This window comes from Scylla paramamosain, chromosome 17 (assembly GCF_035594125.1).
Source record: "Scylla paramamosain isolate STU-SP2022 chromosome 17, ASM3559412v1, whole genome shotgun sequence".
In the NCBI taxonomy this organism is placed as follows: domain Eukaryota; kingdom Metazoa; phylum Arthropoda; class Malacostraca; order Decapoda; family Portunidae; genus Scylla; species Scylla paramamosain.
In genome coordinates, this window is record NC_087167.1 from 21,231,715 (window position 1) to 21,251,512 (window position 19,798).

The 19,798-nt window shown below is 36.4% G+C and overlaps 1 protein-coding gene across 1 annotated transcript in view; it reads left to right on the forward strand.

Annotated features, from left to right (window-relative positions):
* Positions 1 to 12,996, forward strand: part of LOC135108629 (calcium-dependent secretion activator-like) — a 46,232-nt gene extending 33,236 nt beyond the window's left edge. The window contains exons 9-11 of the mRNA XM_064019787.1: positions 10,882 to 10,983; positions 12,632 to 12,695; positions 12,797 to 12,996. Coding sequence (XP_063875857.1) covers positions 10,882 to 10,983; positions 12,632 to 12,695; positions 12,797 to 12,952 — 322 coding nt within the window. The 3' untranslated portion in view covers positions 12,953 to 12,996. The remainder of the gene's footprint in view (positions 1 to 10,881; positions 10,984 to 12,631; positions 12,696 to 12,796) is intronic.
* Positions 12,997 to 19,798: the final 6,802 nt, after the last annotated feature.

The window sequence follows — 19,798 nt, forward strand, 5'->3', positions numbered from 1 at the left end:
TTAAGCTAGATGCTTATAGATGTAGAGACAGGACAGCACGAGCATAGCTCTTTTCCTGTAAAACACAACTAGGTAAATACACACACACACACACACACACACACACACACACACACACACACACACACACACACACACTGACTGACAACCAACCAAATTATGAATGTATAGCTTGGAATAGAACAAAAATAACCTAGTTGTAAAAGTGGAGGAAGGAGATAGACGTACAAGGGGACATATGAAGAAATTAAAGAAGAGTCATTGTTTGGGAGATATTAAGAAATACAGCTTTCCGCATCGAATGGTTGAAATATGGAATAACTTAAAAGAAGAGGTAGTTGCGGCAAACAGTGTGCACATGTTTAAAGAGAAATTGGACAAATTCGGGTATGGAGACAGGACTAATTGAGCTTTGGCTCGGACCCCGTACTATACAACTAGGTAAATACAACTAGGTAAATACACACACACACACACACACACACACACACACACACACACACACACACATATATATATATATATATATATATATATATATATATATATATATATATATATATATATATATATATATATATATATATATATATATACAGGGAGGTCACTATGATACAAGCAGTTAGGTTTCATTTGAATTGCTCATGTGCCAACTTCTTGTATAAGTTAACACGTAACTAATGGATTACATTCCGTAACCCTTGTCAAAGGCAAGTTTTCAAGCTAAAATGTAAGATACCAAACGCAAAAAATGTGTCTATATTACAGAACTGTAAATAAAGCAACCTGAAAGAGATAACATCATACAAAGAACATTATTTAAAATTGATTAAACATATAAAACTTGTATAACACTCACCAATGCATAGCTAATGCATCACCACTCCTGTGCTTTTTTACAATTTCTACCCTCTGCAAGTGTTATTGGCACTCTAGCTCACTTAGTCTTAGTGTCTTAGTGCAGGGACTTGCACTGTAATTCATTGGCTGCTTGGGAGGCATAGTTAGCACTTGAGAGACAAAATAAGGCACAATCTATATACCACATTGTCAGTCACACACACAATACCACACCAAAGACAGTGAATGAAGGAACATGCCAGCAGTAACACTATAACACATGCAAGCACTGATCACTTACATGAAGGACTGTACATACACTATACTTATTCTGTATTGTAATTATACATGCAAGCAAAAATGAGGATAGAGTATAAGTATAAGGATGAGCAGTAAGGCCATAATAGTGGGAATCTGAGAGACACAGAGTTAAGGACTGATGGGACTTGGGAGAATGAATGGACAGGAGAGAGGTGCGCAGTTCTCTTCCACTGCTCACAAGCTCATCTTTATGCATCTGAATCATATAGCACCATCACCATACAGCCTGGATGTGTTAGCAGGAGGGTGCAGGAAGGTGCACATTTTAAACTTTATAATTTTACTCACCTTATCTTCAGATTTTGTGCTCGTATAAAGAAAATAGTCCCTAATTTACACATCTTGTATCTTCTGTGTCTTGTATAATGGATGCTTGTATAATGGGACTTTGCTGTATGTATATATATATATATATATATATATATATATATATATATATATATATATATATATATATATATATATATATATATATATATATATATATATATATATATATATATATATATATATATATATATATATATATATATATATATATATATATATATATATATATATATATATATATATATTATACACACACACACACACACACACACTTTTTTTTTCAAATATATTATAATATTTTTTAGTTGACTTTAGGAAACAATTGCAGACTAAAATATTTTTCAGTGAATTTTGGCAAACAACTGGGATTGTTGCACAAGTGAATCTTATTCTTCTATTCCAGAGTTCCCATATGTGACTTTGTAAGACATTTCATGCTATCTTTTCTTAACATCCTCATGATCATCATTAATGCCAGAACAAGTGTGACTTTTATAATGCTTATGAGGAATCCCATTTACAGCACTATTCTTGGAACTAAAGCTTTTATATTTCATTAATAAGGATAAGAATTATGCTTTCTTGTTGTAAAGCAAGGTTGAAATATATTTAATCCTCTCATGCACTGTCATATGTTATTGACACAGCGGACTTAAGGCATTGGGCTGCAAAGTTGTATACTATAATTGCTGTTATAAAATACCTTAGCAGAAGTATCATTTCATGATTTGGAAAATCAATGGTGATACTGCACTGCCTTTACCCTTAGTATGGAAAATGTTTTGGTAGTATTCTTGTGAAACAAACTCTGTAATAGATGTAGCTACCCATTAATTGTTGCATCACTCATCCTTATATATATATATATATATATATATATATATATATATATATATATATATATATATATATATATATATATATATATATATATATATATATATATATATATATATATATATATACTGTAGCACTGATTCCTATAAAATGGTTTCAACTTCTCTTTATTTGCATGATATTGTTCTCAAGATTAATTTATGGGATTAGATGTTTAGTGATAAAAGATGAAATGTTGGTAAGTGGTCAAAATTTATTTTTAATTCAGCGGTGTCTGAGAGGGTTAACAATTTCTTTCTAGCCATGTGCAGTATTGAATATTATATTTCATCAGATTGTGCACTGGTCATCAGAAAATAGATAAGACTGATGCAGTTACACATTGTGTCGTGTAGCCCTTGTCTGGGAATTATTTCCAGGTTCAAAACTAGCAAACATTCCTGGGCTGATATGAATATATCCACATTCACAACCTGAAAAACATTCTTGTACAATAGTGAAATTTAAAAAGGGGGCATATTAAGGTTGAAGAAAACATAACTTAATTGTAGATATATTATTGGAATGGACAGAGATGATATCAATAAATTTATGTATGAATATAAAATAATATAGTTTCCAATTTGTATTAAAAAGTACCTAGCAGCCATCTAAATCTAAACAGAGTTATTGCTTATCCCTTTCAATCTGGCACAAATTTATTTAAGCTATGTTCTTTCCCTTCAGTACCATATGAACTTGTCACAACCAAATATAGACATATAGATCAGTTCAGCTGATTGGCTAAACTAATTACTCACAACAGATGCTGATTGGTTGCCATAGCCAGGCAGTGTCTGACAGAAACTTCTGTGAGATGCTCTCCTTGATGGGCTATGTAATTTTATATGAGTTGGTCCATCTAGAAATACATGCACATGATGTTTCATCATACTAATGGACTGCCTCCCGTTTCCATGGTTTCACTTTCCATGAATTCATATGTTCACAGATTTTCTCCTGTGGCACAAAACAGCCACAAAGAAATTTTCATAGCATCACTCCAGACATTTCCAATCTATCCATAGCCCATTAACACCATCATAAATAGTCATCACTTATACCATTAATTCTGGTGTAATTTATGTTAATTTCTTACAGTTTGTTATTAAAATGTTTGTTTAGTTTTGAGAACTTATTGACACATTTCTGTTGCACATCACTTAATCCCTTCATTGTCCTCCAGTCAGTTTCATTGAAGAACTTCATAAGGTCAGTAAAATTTGCTTTGGCCTAGTTCCATTTCTTCTTGTGCGATTCTTCCCTCTCAATATCAGTATTCCATCTTATAAATTGTGTGAAATAACATAATTACTTCCTTCAAAGGAACACATATTGTTTTTTTTTTTTTTTTTCATATTAATCAATTCCATGTGAATATATGTAAAAGAATGTACAGAACTGTCTATGCACGTTTGATTGTTATGAAACACGTGATTCATTGTAAAAATGAATTTCAGAAAGAGAATTATTTCTTCTGATCATGAAGTTTTTATCAGATGTTCTATAAAGTGAAAATTATGAATGTATAGCTTGGAATAGAACAAAAATAACACCTTAACTGTCACCATAATTAAATTTCTCAGTAATTCATCAATTTCATAGAATTTCTGCATAATCAAGAAACATGCATAAATATTTTTAATCTGCACTCTTTACATAAATTCACTTTATTTTATTCAGTCTAATTTGTTATGTACATGTTTGAAATTATATAACTACTCTTATTTTTAATAATATCAAATATTTCATAATGAATCTAAGTTACATTGAAAGTTTGTAAATATGATGTTGTTGAGAGCAGCTCAGAGCAGCCTGTGTCAGTCTGACTGACTGACAACCAACCAATCAACCAATTAAAGACTTTTGCGAAATACTGGTTCAACCAATCAGCTGAAGGGGTTTAGCTTAGATTGGATATAAATTATGTGTTAGGTTATAAGATATAAACTGTAATAAGGAAGGTTTCATATTAATTTTTGAGACAAATAGAACTGAATTGCATACAGCTTCTATGACACACCAAAATATATTCTAACTGTTCATGTTTGATGCCTTAATCCTTACACTTTTTTTCTGTCTTGGTGGTGTAAGTTGACTAAATAATTGTTTCCCTTGCCTGTTCTATTTATTGTATTTGTCTTTGTACTCAGCCTTCCTTTTGCATAATCTTGCCATCTGTTAATAAGTCTAAAACTCATCCAGTGTCAGGTAGTGCCTGGAACTGAAATATATTACTGTAGGAGTGTCTTTATATTTTTAGAAATTTCTTGATAGTACTTAGTGACTTAACAATTCTGTCTCATAGAATGTATTACCAGCAGTTCTGCTTTATAAGTGAAATTATTTAACAAGAGTTATTTCAGTTTCTGGGCTGACTCTAAATAAAGTTGGCTTCTGCTAGAAAGGAAGCGCTCGGAAAGATTTAGATTTTATGAATACCAAACACCTACTTCATTATAGACATGTGTTATGGGAAGCTACATTACCTGCATGGCTTGTATTTAGTTATGTACCCCTTTCATGATGTCAACTTTTAGAAACTTAAGATTTAATATTAAGTAGATTATTCAAATATAATTGAAGATCTTTATGTATGTTAAATAGCCTCAAACTATTTTTAAGCATTCCTCACAAGGAAAACCAAGGAAAACTGGGAAGACAAACGATATTTGTAAAGTTATAATCCAGGCCAAAATTAGTGTATCTTGGTTTAGTATAGGGTATAGCTTTACATTTTTAAGGCAATCCTTATCTTACTGACAGATAAGTAAGGGCTGGTATTTCTGTCAGATACCTAGATAATAACTTGCAAGTTTGCCAGACTAGTGTACATAATCTCCAGCAAGTGTTGTCATCTGTGATTTAGCATCTGTAAACACTTTAGAACTTAAATTTTCTGAGCTTTCAATAACTCATATTCAGTCATAACTGTTCTTTTACCAATTTTACATGTGTACAGTATTCGGAGTATTTATTAAGGCTTTTCATAGAATGCTTTGAGATGGGTCATTCTGGTTATTCCTTATCACTTTAACTGATGAGAGTTTGTGTTTTTTTTTCTTTCTTTCTTTTTTTTCTTCTTTTTTTTTTGGCAGTCATCAAGCATTAAGGTATGTCTTAAGGAGTCACTTCTTGATTTGTATAAAGCAGATAAAGTTTATAAAACTTGTTTATTATAATTGATTTAATATGAGTTTTTTTTTTCTGTTATAACTTTTTCAAAGGGCCTCAGTATCTCAAAATTTTCACATAATTGCCTATATATTATTGATTTTTTTTTTCTCCTTAATTTATAAGTTGTAGGAAATCTGTAATTAAAATAAAAATCCATTTCTTACTAATTCAGTGTATGTGGTAGTTTTAATGAAATTTTCTGAGTGTAATTTTGTGAATGTAGTGGAATGACAGTGATTGAATGGGGACATAATTGCTCTTCATTATAGTTACAATATATTTGCTCTTATCACTATTAAAGATAGCCTCTTCATGTTTTTTTTTATTTTTCTATTCAGTTTTTCTTTTTTGTGCTGAAGTTATTTAGGTTAACTTATAATTATTCTCCTGTGCTTTGAATGTGTAACATCTTTCTGCTGGAGGTGTCAAGAAAAACTATTCATGATTGCCATTTGTATTGATCAACATTTCATGCATCCTTGCAGAGATCCTTCATATATATATATATATATATATATATATATATATATATATATATATATATATATATATATATATATATATATATATATATATATATATATATATATATATATATATATATATATATATATATATATATATATATATATATATATATATATAATTACAGTGTGTGTGTGTGTGTGTGTGTGTGTGTGTTTGTGTGTCCACTCACACATCAGTTTACAGTATATGTTATAAAAGTTAAATTACATATTTAGTTTATGTAAAACAATATATTGTATGAAGGATTTTCTGATCAGTAATAATCAATGGAAATGTCACTATAATAGTTAGGCATAAGATGCTATGCCTTGATGTTGACTGAAATTAAATCTTACTCAAATTCATTGCCCTGATTATTGAGGTAAAAATATATGGAGCAATAAAGAAGAATGCTACCAGGAGAAAGATGAAAAGAGTCAAAGTACAAGTGTGCTTTTGTGTGAGTGCCTGAATTTAAGTAAGCTACATACATGGTAGTACTCATGGGACAAACTATACCAAAACCAGGAAATATGGGTTGTGACTGCTAATATAGCTGTTCTTCCCCCACCCCACGTCGCTCTCAGCCCCGCCGAGGATGGGACAGTGTCATTAGGGTTAGTTACACACACACTTGTCACCCACACCTCCCCTAGTCTCTCTTCAACACTGCCAACTCCTTTTCCTGATCATGCAGGTTTGAGTATGATAAATCTTGTGTGAATTTCTTAATACAGTTGCTTCTACATTTTGGTAAGTTTTATTCAGTTAAGAGATAATGCTAAGAAAATTATTTTGTGAAAAAACAGTGCTTATTTTTTTTTTATTTATATGCCACTGTTTTCAAAATATGACGTCAGTAAAACTTGATCAGGGAAGGAGAAGCAAGTGTGTTTGAGAGTTTAGGTAAAGTGGCAAATCTGCTGTTTGAAAGTTCTAGCCACTTTCACTCATTTGCTGTATGACCCGCACTACTCCCTAACCTGGTGACATTCAAAATGACCTTGTTAGCCTGTGTCAGTATATTTGAAAATCAAACCATACATAATGAGCTTCCCTTCCTTACTATTTACATAAAGTGGGTTTCATTTTTTTTATTTGTAATATTGAAAGTCACTTGTATTGACCTTTGGCCTCCCCTGTTTCAAATTGGATTTTGTTACATCACAGTGGTTTCAAGACATTCAGTAATTTAGGTATGCAAGTTGATTTCCTTCCTATGACATTCTTACAGTTTCAGCCTTCTTTTGAAAGAGCTAATTACAGTTAATGTGAATTTTTTTCTTTTTTTCTTTTTTTATGCATGCTACATTATATGTTTAAAGCATGGCTGATTGATATTTCATGATAACATATTTCCAGTCAATGAATGGTTAGAGATAACAATGTGTATTTGGTGATGTACCCAAAGGCTTTTTCCTTTATGAAAAAATTCCAAAGAGTCTGAGCCACTGATCAGTTATTGTGGCACCAACCACTCTGATGTTAACAATTATTGGTAATAATCCTTGATGTATCCCTGCTGTAATATGCACTGATTGGCTGTAGACAGGACGTGTGCCGTGTTGTGTAAGACTGTAATGTGATGTTGTTCAGTAAAATGTATCCAGTATGTGGCCAACAGGACGTGCCACCAGGTAGCAGCCCATGAACATGGCCATAACTATTCTGGCATTAAGTAAATATGGTATTTGAAGTAGACATATTAATATGAAGCATTCTTTAAAACTTGAAAAGTAAGAAAAATATTATGGATGTAAATGAGTGTAAGAGAGATTATTCTACAGTAGTTTGTACCATTGGTATCATCTAGGACAGTGTTGATGAAAGAAAATTTGATGGTATTAACCATTATCATATGTTCCTTGGAACATATTTGATTTGGAAATCAAAACCACCTTCTTACTGTATGGAGAGATTATAATTAATTTTATAATAATCTTATTGTAACAGTTTTATATATATATATATATATATATATATATATATATATATATATATATATATATATATATATATATATATATATATATATATATATATATATATATATATATATATATATATATATATATATATATATATATATATATATATATATATATATATATATATATATATATATATATATATATATATATATATATATATATATATATATATATATATATATATATATATATATATATATATATATATACAGTGAATTTGGTCTGACAGTCTAAACAAACATACTAAAATTGAGATACATATACCAGAAAAGTAAGGAACTCTCCATAACTGGCAATGATTATACAGTTATTTTGAAAATTTACAGTGATTATATTTTGATAGTCATTTTCACTCAGTTCTTGGGTGCAAGATCTAAGTAGTTGGATAAAAAAATCTGGAAATATCATTGCCTAACTCTTAATATACATCCTTATTGGAAGTATATAAACAAAATTAGCTTACTTGGAAATAACGACATAGTACATAAAATGATCTTAGTAGGAAACATTGGTACGTTTAGTTTTCATCTGACACCATTTTGTCTTCTGTCCATAGCCAAGAACAAACTCAAGGCCCAATAGCCCCTAACGTACCATTTCCAACAAGGTTTGTTGAAAAGGAAAGTAGTGTAGAAGATTGGATTTCATGGTAATATAATCTAGAACCATCTTTATAATTACATAGTTTGCTAGATATACACAACACATTTTAAATTTTTATAAGCATATGAATAATTAGTATGCCAGTATTTTGAATATTTCTTTTATTACAGATGGAAAATTTTATGCTTCATGATGAGCATTTATTGCAATTTTATATTCATGTCATTCACGAGTCTATTGCATTGTGCACCAGTAACTTGAAATGTTGCAGTTGATATATTCAGTTAGGACAAATAATGCATATCATGCTGAACTTTATTTAATGTGAGTAGCATGATTGTTCTTATTCTGTGCATTTTTAGTAGTTCCATTAGTTCAGATTTAGTTATTTATGATAATGCCTTCATTCCAAGTTACAATTACTGTTTTGAATCCATGGGTGTTTGTCAGCACCTTGTCAATCTGCATGGAACTGTGATCTTTCCAAGCAACCTCTTTTTTCAGTGCCACTTTTTTTTAATGCATTAGGAATTTACTGAGAAACTTACTTGTTTATAGGTGTGATTCTTCTCTGCAGAAATTTTCCTGGCTAAAATTTCTTAAGATGCTAAATACTTACTTCCCTCATACTTACATTATGAACTATGTAGATGTAGTTCCCTCTCTCTTATCAAGCTTCTTGCAACCAGGAAAATGGACAACAAACAAGCATCCATATGGGTATTCATATAACACTACATTACAATCATATCATGATATGTATCATATTGAAACAGCAGTTTTCACACCAATTATCTCAGTGTTTCATAATTGTATTAAGTACTGTTCTTCATAATACTCTTGAACATGATTTATTCATGAGAGAAGAATTTAATTTTATTTTTATTTTTATTTTTATTTATTTATTTTTTATTTTTTTTATTTTTTATTTTTTTTTGGCCAATAGATTTTAGTTTGCCCACATCTCTGTGCAGCTTTACCCATTTTATTCAGACCCAGGCATGAACATTTTATAGTGTATGATCATAAAAGAGGAAAAAAAGAAAAGAAAAAAAAATGGCAGAACATCTCTCCATGCCTGATTGGCAATCTAATGATTATTATACATGTGTGTATGCACTATGTATGTATGTATGTATGTCTGCAGGGTGCCTTGATTTCTTTTGAGAGTGAATCAGGCCAGGCCACAGCTGGCTCCTGTTGTCTCCAACCCCCAACTCGATAGACAGAGATTTGGGTGGTTCTAACTAGACAGCAGTGTTATTTTAATGATTAAGAGTGTGGTGGGTCAACACCTCAGAGACAAGGTCACTCACCCTGCCTGCTGAGCACTGATGGTACACCCTAGGGTGGCTCACAGAAGCTCTGCCACCACTACCACCACCATGCAGTCTCTTATTCTCAGTAACTCATTATACATCAATATAAAAATTAACACAGCATAAGCAATGAAAGTTCATTGCAAATTTGTAATATAAGTTTCATAGTTTTTTTCTGTTTTCTTCTAATTCTGCTGATGTGGTCGGGATCTGTGCCAGAATATGTGCTTTAATTTGATTTGAGATAGTTTGGGTGCATATGAAATATGAAAAGAAATAATGCTTTTGCAAAATAATCACTACTGCATGGCAGGTTTTATGCAAACTGCATCGGACATGCCCACTTGTTACGTTAATTTATGCTTGATGCATCTTTGTCTGCCATCAGTATTCATGACTTTAGAATAAGGTTGTCATATCAAGCCATTTACATCATGTAAAGTATACTCTGAATCATTATATATTAGTTGCATAACCAAATATTTAAAACAACATTAATCATCCTCATGCTTTGTATTTCTATTTTGAGCATCTAATGTATGAAGTTAAGTACTTATTTTATAAAAGTAATTTGCATCAGAAATATATAGCTTCAGAATGTATGAAAAAAGTGAGACATTCAACTTTTACACAGTGTATTGGGCTCATGTCTGAGTAGTTATATTTTTATAATGCAGCTGCTGAGGTTCCTTCTTAGGTGACAGCATAGTTTCTTAATTTCCCTCAATTCATATCTATGATTTTACAGTGCAGCAATAAATCCTTTCTAGTAGCAGTAAATATTTTCAGTGTAATGTAAATTATGGGACTTAAGACTAAGTAAGATATAGTTGGTTATAGTTCATGAAACACCCTCCCTTCATTACTCAGACTGAAGCCCTCATTTTGTCCTGCCGTAACACTCCTTCTTCATTCAGACCTGATGGTGTGGGGACTGTCCTGGCAGAAGAGAAGGAGTGCTTCCAACACATCAAGGAGAGACTAAGAGTCTTACTTGAACACCAAATTACAAATTTTATGTAAGTGCAAATTAACATTAAGTTTTGAAATGAATCCCAAGAATCTTTAAGCTGGATTTGTCAAGGACATACTCAAGTTTGCATCATCATTATCATTTGTATGATAATTTTGTATGATATCACAACTCTGATAGCACAACTCTCAGTTTTATATGATATAGCTTTCATCTTTTCTGTTGGGTGAAGTCATTGGGTAAATTGCAAAAGGTAGAAGGGTGTCAAAAATAGGATTTCTCAAAAGCTACAAAACAAATTTCAGTGAAACTTAAGAGGTGTCATGTTGTTATAATTTTGATAACATTCTTTGCCAACTTCCAAGTAGCAATGTGCATGTGTAAAGTAAAAATTCCAGCTTTTCAACTAATTAATTGATTAAGCTCAAATTTTGTTGTTAATAAGAGTTATGCAAGTTATGGCAAAAAAGCATGTTAAACTTACAACAATACTGCGCATGTGCAAAATACAGTATAAAACTTTTTGTAATGTGACTGTCAGAGAGCACTGAATGCAGAATGAAATTTTCTATCCAATGGTATATAGCACAACCATTAGGCTTTTGCAAAGTTTTGACAAATGTACAATGTGTGGGGTGCCTGAATTCACCACACACACACACACACACACACACTCTCTCTCTCTCTCTCTCTCTCTCTCTCTCTCTCTCTCTCTCTCTCTCTCTCTCTCTCTCTCTCTCTCTCTCTCTCACTTGTTGAAAAACCTCTTCCACTGATACATTAGTGACATCTTCGCTCATCAATTGCCTTCTGAGGCATTTTATTGGTGTTATGTGTAACTCTGCTAGTTGTATGATTACTTTATGTTGTGTTTTGCCTTTTCTGTTTTGATTTTCTTTGATTTATTTCCATTACATATCCACTCTTCTTGCACCTGCTTTCTCAGTAAATTAAGAATTGTATGTCTTTCAGTTTAGTAATTACTCAATATATTGGACTTATTGTCTAGTCCCTTAAAAGCTAAATTGTGATGAAAACAATATTCATATTTTCTTGTGAATCACTGCACTGCTTCTGTTCTGTATCTTTGACTTTTTGCTTTATGTCCAGCTTCCTCTTGCATATGTTACTACCAGGACTAATATACTATTGCATTCCTAAAATACATATTTTACTTCAGTAATTAATGTCCTTTTCATCAAAATGATCTAATAATCTTATCATTTTCCATTCTTGCAGAGTTCTCATTCCCTCTTCGTTTCCACATTTTTCACCATGTCCTGTATCTAAAATATAAAAATATATGTGGATATTACAGAGGAATAATAGTTACATATAAGACGTATTGTGGCATCATGAACGATATTTATAACTATATTCTCAAAGTCAAATAAGCATTTTCTTTGTAAATATTTTATATTAAGATTGAAAATTCTAATAGTAATTGAAGTACATGTTCCATGATAATAATTATTAGGAAGAAATTAAGACACAAAAGCAAGTTTCATAGATTCATTTTTTTTTTCTTTAGTTATTTATTTGGTTGGAGGAGTGAAGAATCTCAAAAGTAATATTGTTTTCATATGACCAAAATATTAGCAACCAATAATTCTCTAAACAACCAACGAGAGTAAATAGCAATTAATAACTACTTCTAGCTTTTCCAGTTTCAACTAAATGTTTTATTTTGACAGGTATTGTTTCCCATTTGGTCGACCAGAAGGTGCCCTTAAAGCCACATTATCTTTACTTGAACGGGTGAGTACTTTGTTAGGAATAGCTAGAAGAAATGATGAACATGTCTTTCAAAATGGGCTGTTATTTCACACAAATGTATTACGCTGATTTCTTGTATGCAGGTGTTGATGAAGGATATAGTTACTCCAGTTCCACCTGAAGAAGTGAGAGGCATGATTAAGAAGTGCCTAGAAAATGCTGCTCTCCTCAACTACACTCGTCTCTCAGCAGAAACCAGAATTGAGGGTTTGTTACTCTTGATCACTATAGTAGTATGAATATAGACTTTAGTTTTCCTTTTCCTATAATGAACATTCACATAAAAAAAAAAACAGATTTTTTTTTCTGTGCTGAAGAAGTTACCTTTAATGAGATAGTGTTCTCCATCATAAATGAAGATTCAGTGACTAATGCTAAAGTAAAATATTTTTAATCCCTAGGTGGTGAATCAATCCTTCAAGGTAAATGCTTTTTGCATGGTTACTACAATTATAGTAACTAGTTATTTATTTATTTAATTATTTATTTATTTATTTACTTATTTATTTGTTCATTTTTATTTATTTATTTATTTTATTTATTTATTTTTATTTATTTATCTATTTATTTATTTATTTATTTTATTCATTTATTTTTTTATTTATTTATCTATTTATTTTATTTATTTATTTAATTATTTATTTTTTACTTTGTACTGTATGTAGTAACAACTGGGATAGCATGTTTTGTTTATGAATATCCCTTACTGGTTACTTCTCCCTTCAATTTCACACTCAGGAATTAAAGGTACAATGCATAACCACAGGAAAGACTTCATTCTTCATTTTTTTAATATTGAAAAAAACACAGATAAGCATTTTGCTTTTTATTAAACATTGGATATAATAGACCAAGTGTCCAAGGATGGCAGACAGTAGAATGATGAATACAGTAAAATCCCTCTCATCCGGCATTCGAGTATCCGGCAGCTTCAAGTATCCGGCACATTTTTCCCCGAGCCTTAAAATCAATAAAAAATCAATGTGTACTCATAAAATCTATTAAAATTCCCGCATGAGGCATACTTTGTCCCCTCGCCACCAGAGCGCACTGCTTCGCACCACCTGCGGCCCACTGCACTGTGTTTACTCAGTGACTCAGTCCCGCGTGTGCACTGTTTATCGCCTGACGCCTTCATCATGCCTAAGGTTGTAGAAAAGAGGAAGCGTGTTGTGCTTACACTTAAGCAGCTGATCAGATCAGCTGCTGATTGAGATCAGCTGATCTTTGTTATGGTAAGATGTGTGAGTGTACGGTGGTGATTGTGGTCATAATTTCACTTCTATTCAAGTATCCGGCTTGTCGGTGGTCCCGTTGGTGCCAGATAAGAGGGATTTTACTGTATACCCATTTATATATCTTTGTTGTTACATTTTCTTTATGGACTTCCCACAATAATTTTCATGTCTTTCCATGCCCAATGGTATTTTTTTATTATTTCATATTGAAAAAAAAAAAATGGTGTCAGTTTAAACTCAATGCACATTTTTGAATATCTGTAACTTCATAATTATATGTGATAGAATCCATAAAATGAAAAAGAAAGAACAAATACTTAAATTTTTTACTGTTCTTGTTAATTTTTAACATGTCCACCATTATTACTAATACCATTTTCATTTCCTCCATCCACATCTTATCAATCATCAGTCTCTTCACATCCAGCTTCCATATTCACATGCACAAGGATGAGTGTCTCAGAACCTATCAAGCACTCTCCTAATAATTGTCACTGAACTTCTTCCCTTGTTTTCCCATACACTGGAATATAATCACATGTCCATGCATATTTAACAGTCTTTATCATCCCCTTCATCTACACTGTCCTTGAACTCTTCCTTCAGAATATATCTCTGAATGGTAAACTTGAAGAGATTTATTGTTTTAAGTATTTAGTGTTGCATGTTGCTGTGATTGGAATGCTTACCACACATAGATTTTTTTTGTTCCTATGGAAAGAGATTATCAGGAACATCGTGCTACTCTTTGTTCATTCACTGATCTTTCTTATTTTCATATATGTTTATTGTTGCACCCACCCCTCACTCCGGGAGGGCGTCTTATCCACACAGGCATGGGTCAAGAAACTAGAGCAGTGGGGCCTCAAATAAGTCACACTTTGAACGCTGGGACAAGACACACACACACACACACACACACACACAAGGCCGGGGCACAAGGGAAAACATGGGCACTATTTCCTAGGTTTATTGACAAATCCTCCGCAAGTACACTGCTTTACAAGTTCACAGGGGCACCACAAGTCTCCCAGGGCATGACAGGCATTCAACAGGGCACTCAACAGGCAGGGAAACACTTCCAAAGCAGGCAGGCACACACTGGCTTCCTCTAGGGCCACACATCTCCGCTCTCTCTGCCTTCCCACCTCTCCCAGTGCTGCCGCCCACACACATACCCCTGGTGTAACACTATCACCCCCTACAACGCAGATGACCCGGCTGCCCTGACACACACACATACACACAAGAAAATAAGTAGAAATAAATAAATGAAATACACAAAGAAAATTAATCCTCAGAAACATCACAAAAGTCTCTCATCTACCCTGTTCTACACCTCTGCTGCCGAGGTGGTGGAGGCGTGAGCTGCGGCGAGTCAGCAGCGCCACTCAGGGGGGGGGCATCTCTAGCCCTAAGTTCAGGGTCAATGTCACCACTGTCATTCGCTGTGCTACCTGCTCCACGCTCATTCCCGTCTCGGGCAGCCCCTGCCACCTCCTTGTCGCTGCTGCTGGGGCTTACATCCTCGTCTTCCCCGCCATGGCCCCAGGAGTAGCGGCCCGAACCATGGTAATGCCACAGCCGGTCCACGTGGACAATAGACGGTCACTTCCGTCCCCAGCGAATCTGATACGTGACATCAGAGAGGACTGCTTCCACCATGTATGGCCCCTCCCAGGGGCTCTGGACCTTTGGCGAGAGCCCTCGCTTGCAAAGTCCTGCATGAAGCAACGGTAGTGCGTGCACAGGCCCAAGAAGCTTCTGACTTCCGCCACGTTGGTGGGGACGGGCCACTTCACCATTGCTACCTTCTCTGGATCAGTGCACACACCGTCCCGACCAACAACATGCCCCAGGAACGGCACCTCGTACTGAAAGAGAGAGCACTTTTTAGGGCTGAGCTTGAGGTTGGCTTTCCTCAGTTGGTGCAGAACCTCCTCCAGCCGCTCCAAACACCCTCTCCATCAGACGCTCAAAACAACTAGGGGCGTTGCAGAGACCAAAGGGCATGACATTGAACTGCCACAAGCCCTGACTGAAGGAGAAAGCAGTCTTGGGCTTTTCCTTGAACTGCCACAAGCCCTGACTGAAGGAGAAAGCAGTCTTGGGCTTGTCCTTCTCTGCCATCTCCACCTGGTGGTAACCCAACTTCAGGTTGAGTGTGGAGAACCACCTGGCCCCCACCATCGCGTCGAGCATGTCATCAATCCTCGGCAGGGGGTAAGAGTCCTTGGCAGTCACGTTATTCAGCGCCCCGTAGTCCACACAGAAGCACTGCATGCCATCCTTCTTAACCAGGACTACCGCTGATGACAACGGACTGTCCAACTGCTCAGTCACCCCATGCACTGCCAGCTCATTGACGGTGCGCTGCATCTCCTCTCACCTGGCTGGTGTGATACGTCGGGGCAGGCTCTTGATGGGTGCACTACCTCCCATCTTGATGCTGTGCTTCACCAACCCCATGTGGCCCATGTTCATGACACCCCTGCTAAAGACGTCTGGGTACTGAGCCAGGGTATGGTGCACCTTCTCCATCTGCGCCTCCGTCAGGTCAGAGGCACTCCAGTGAGCCAAATCCTCCAGGAAGTCGGGCAGCGTCCTCACAGCAGCCACCTCTAACTAACTCCTCCCCCACTTGAACGAGGCTTTGCCCGACTGCCACTCCGTCAGCCATGCGACCTTCTTACCAATGCCTCCACATCCTGCGCTAACTGGGACAGTGTCTCGCCCTGCTCCCGAGTCCTCTTCTTCAGGCGAGCCCAGTACACCTCGGCCTGGTGGTGGTGCCTGAAGCAGCGCCGAAGGGCCTCTGCCACACTTCCATCACAGGCGCGTTGGGCTGGCAGCAGGTGCTCCAAGACCTCCACAGCGGGGCCTCGCAGTGCTGTTGCCAACTGAAGCGCCTTCTCAGCCTTGCTCCAGCCCTGGGCAAAGGCTAGCATCTCGAACGGGGTGACGTAAGCCTCCCAGGCTACCTTCCTGTCATACTCCACCAGCTTGCATTTCCCCAAACGCCGGGAAGCTGAAGGACTGAGGGGTGGAGAACGCGACTTGTGCGGGCAGCTGGTGGGGCAGCTGGGGAAGGGAGACAGAGGGGGTGATGGTGGTAGAAGGGGGAAGGGGGTTGACTAAGCCCCAGCCTACCACCAGCTGTGCTCAAGGGAGGAGTTCCGATGGTTCCCCAGCCCCTTGAAGCAGCCACCAGCTTTGACATGACACTGCAAGGCCCCCGAGCTGAGGGTTCTTGCCAAGGGCCCCAGACAGGCCCCAGCAGGTCCGCCACCCCAGCGGTTCCCACCAGAACACATGGGGCAGCCTGTTCCTCCGCGCGTGCTGTTGCCAGCTCGCGCTGCTGCTTCTCCGTCCTCATCTCCTCCCTCAGGCCCTGGACCTCACCTTCCAGAGTCTGCACCTTGTCCAGCAGTTCATTCCTGACACTGTGGCAAGCCTGATTGGTGTACTGCTGTGTTTCCGCCTTCAAGGACACGAGGCTGCTCTGTAGCACATCCTCAAGATGGTGGACCTGGTCATCCGCAAGTTGAGCCTGCTCACGTGCCAGCTGATCGGTCCTTTCAGCCTGTTCATGTGCCCTCTGAGCCTGTGGCTCACGGTCCACTGCCATTTCCTGCCTCATACCAGCCAGCATGGCAGCAATCAAGTCCATCTGGCCCGGTTTGACTTCACTCGAGCCGCCCTCGGCCCTGTCATGGTGGTCATCTTGTGACTCCATGATGACTCACAGTCTCACTGCTCACTGTTCCCTGGATCCCACTCTATGACATGACTTGTTGCGCCCACCCCTCACTCCAGGAGGGCGTGTTATCCACACAGGCACGGGTTGAGAAACTAGAGCAGCGGGGCCTCAAATAAGTCACACTCTGAATGCCGGGACAAAGCACATACACACGAGGCCGGGGCACAAGGGAAAACACGGGCACTATTTCCTAGATTTATTGACAAATCCTCTGCAAGTACACTGCTTTACAAGTTCACAGGGGCACCACAGATCTCCCAGGGCACAACAGGCACTCAACAGGCAAGGAAACACTTCCAAAGCAGGCAGGCACACACTGGCTTCCTCTCAGGCAATGCGTCTCTGCTCTCTCTGCTTTCCTGCCTCTCCCAGTGCTGCCACCTCCAACAGTGCTGCCGCCCACACCCATACCCCTGGTGTAACATTATTTTAAGGCAAAAAATATGGGCCATCTCAGTTTTGCCACTATGAAGTATACTTTGAATAACAAGAGGCTCAGGTAATGCCTAGAACAGAATTGAAGTGCAAACAGACATTTAAGGAAGTGCCTTTAATAATGTGCTGGCCACTAATCAAAAATTATATGCATCCTTTAGCAGACAAATGTATGGCATTTGTTGTATAGAGTTGGAAATATATTGCTAAACATGATGCCTAAAGGGCAGAGACTGTGGTCTAGTATGATTCTTTTACTTTCCCCTCCTACATCGTCATAAAAATTTCACCCACACCTTCACAGTTTGCTCACCAAATACCATTGCTTGTGCAGTTTGTGAGAGTATCAGGAGATAATGTCTTTTTCTTGTTCATAATAAAACAAAAAATAAATAGATAAACATAGAAGCAGGTACAAAGTTGATGTGAACAAACTTTACTGCCATATTATGTACCATGTCCAGGCTGGGGATACATTTCATGCTCTTGTAGTTTGCCAGTCTCATCACCCAGTAAACTTCATTGATGAGTACTATTATATGATTGTTTATAGAAATGTGGTGCTTAAGGATAATTCTTTGTAAATACTTTGCAAATGTTTTGTTTGGTTGAAATATTATTATATGTAAATGCCATGTACAGTTAAAGGACTATTATATGTAAAAGATTTTGTGCAATTGAAAGGTTATTGTATGTACAATAAGCGACTTTCACAATTAGAACTCCTGTCAACAAGAGCATCACATTGCACAAACTGGCAACTCACTCCTTGATCTGAAAAAATCTGCCAGTAGAAAATAACTACATGGCAACTTAAGTTAGCCTCTCATATGTTTTTCAAAACATAGAATAACTGAATCAGTGTTTGATACATTGACATAAGGGAAAGTTATCTTATGTGACTGCTCCTATCTTTGGCTAACAAAATGCCTGTGTTTGTTTTAAACAAAGTTTTCTACTGAGGTGATCTGCAATGCTTGGAAAATATACATGCCAGGATTATATATTATGAATTTTTTTTTTTTTTTATGTAGGAAGGACATTGGCCAAGGGCAACAAAAATCTAATAAAAAAAATGCCCACTGAAATGTCAGTCCCATAAAAGGGCCAAAGCTGTGGTCAAAAATTGGTGGATAAGTGTCTTGAAACCTTCCTCTTGAAGGAATTCAAGTCATAGGAAGGTGGAAATACAGAAGCAGGCAAGGAGTTCCAGAGTTTACCAGAGAAAGTGATGAATGATTGAGAATACTGGTTAACTCTTGCATTAGAGAGGTGGACAGAATAGTGGTGTGAGAAAGAAGAAAGTCTTGTGCAGCGAGGCCACGGAAAGAGGGGAGGCATGCAGTTAGCAAGATCAGAAGAGCAGTTAGCATGAAAATAGTGGTAGAAGACAGCTAGATATGCAACATTGCGGCAGTGAGAGAGAGGCTGAAGACAGTCAGTTAGAGGAGAGGAGTTGATGAGACGAAAAGCTTTTGATTCCACCCTGTCTAGAAGAGCAGTATGAGTGGAACCCCTCCAGACATGTGAAGCATACTCCATACATGGACGGATGAGGCCCTTGTACAGAGTTAGCAGCTGGGGGGGTGAGAAAAACTGGCGGAAACGTCTCAGAATACCTAACTTCATAGAAGCTGTTTTAGCTAGAGATG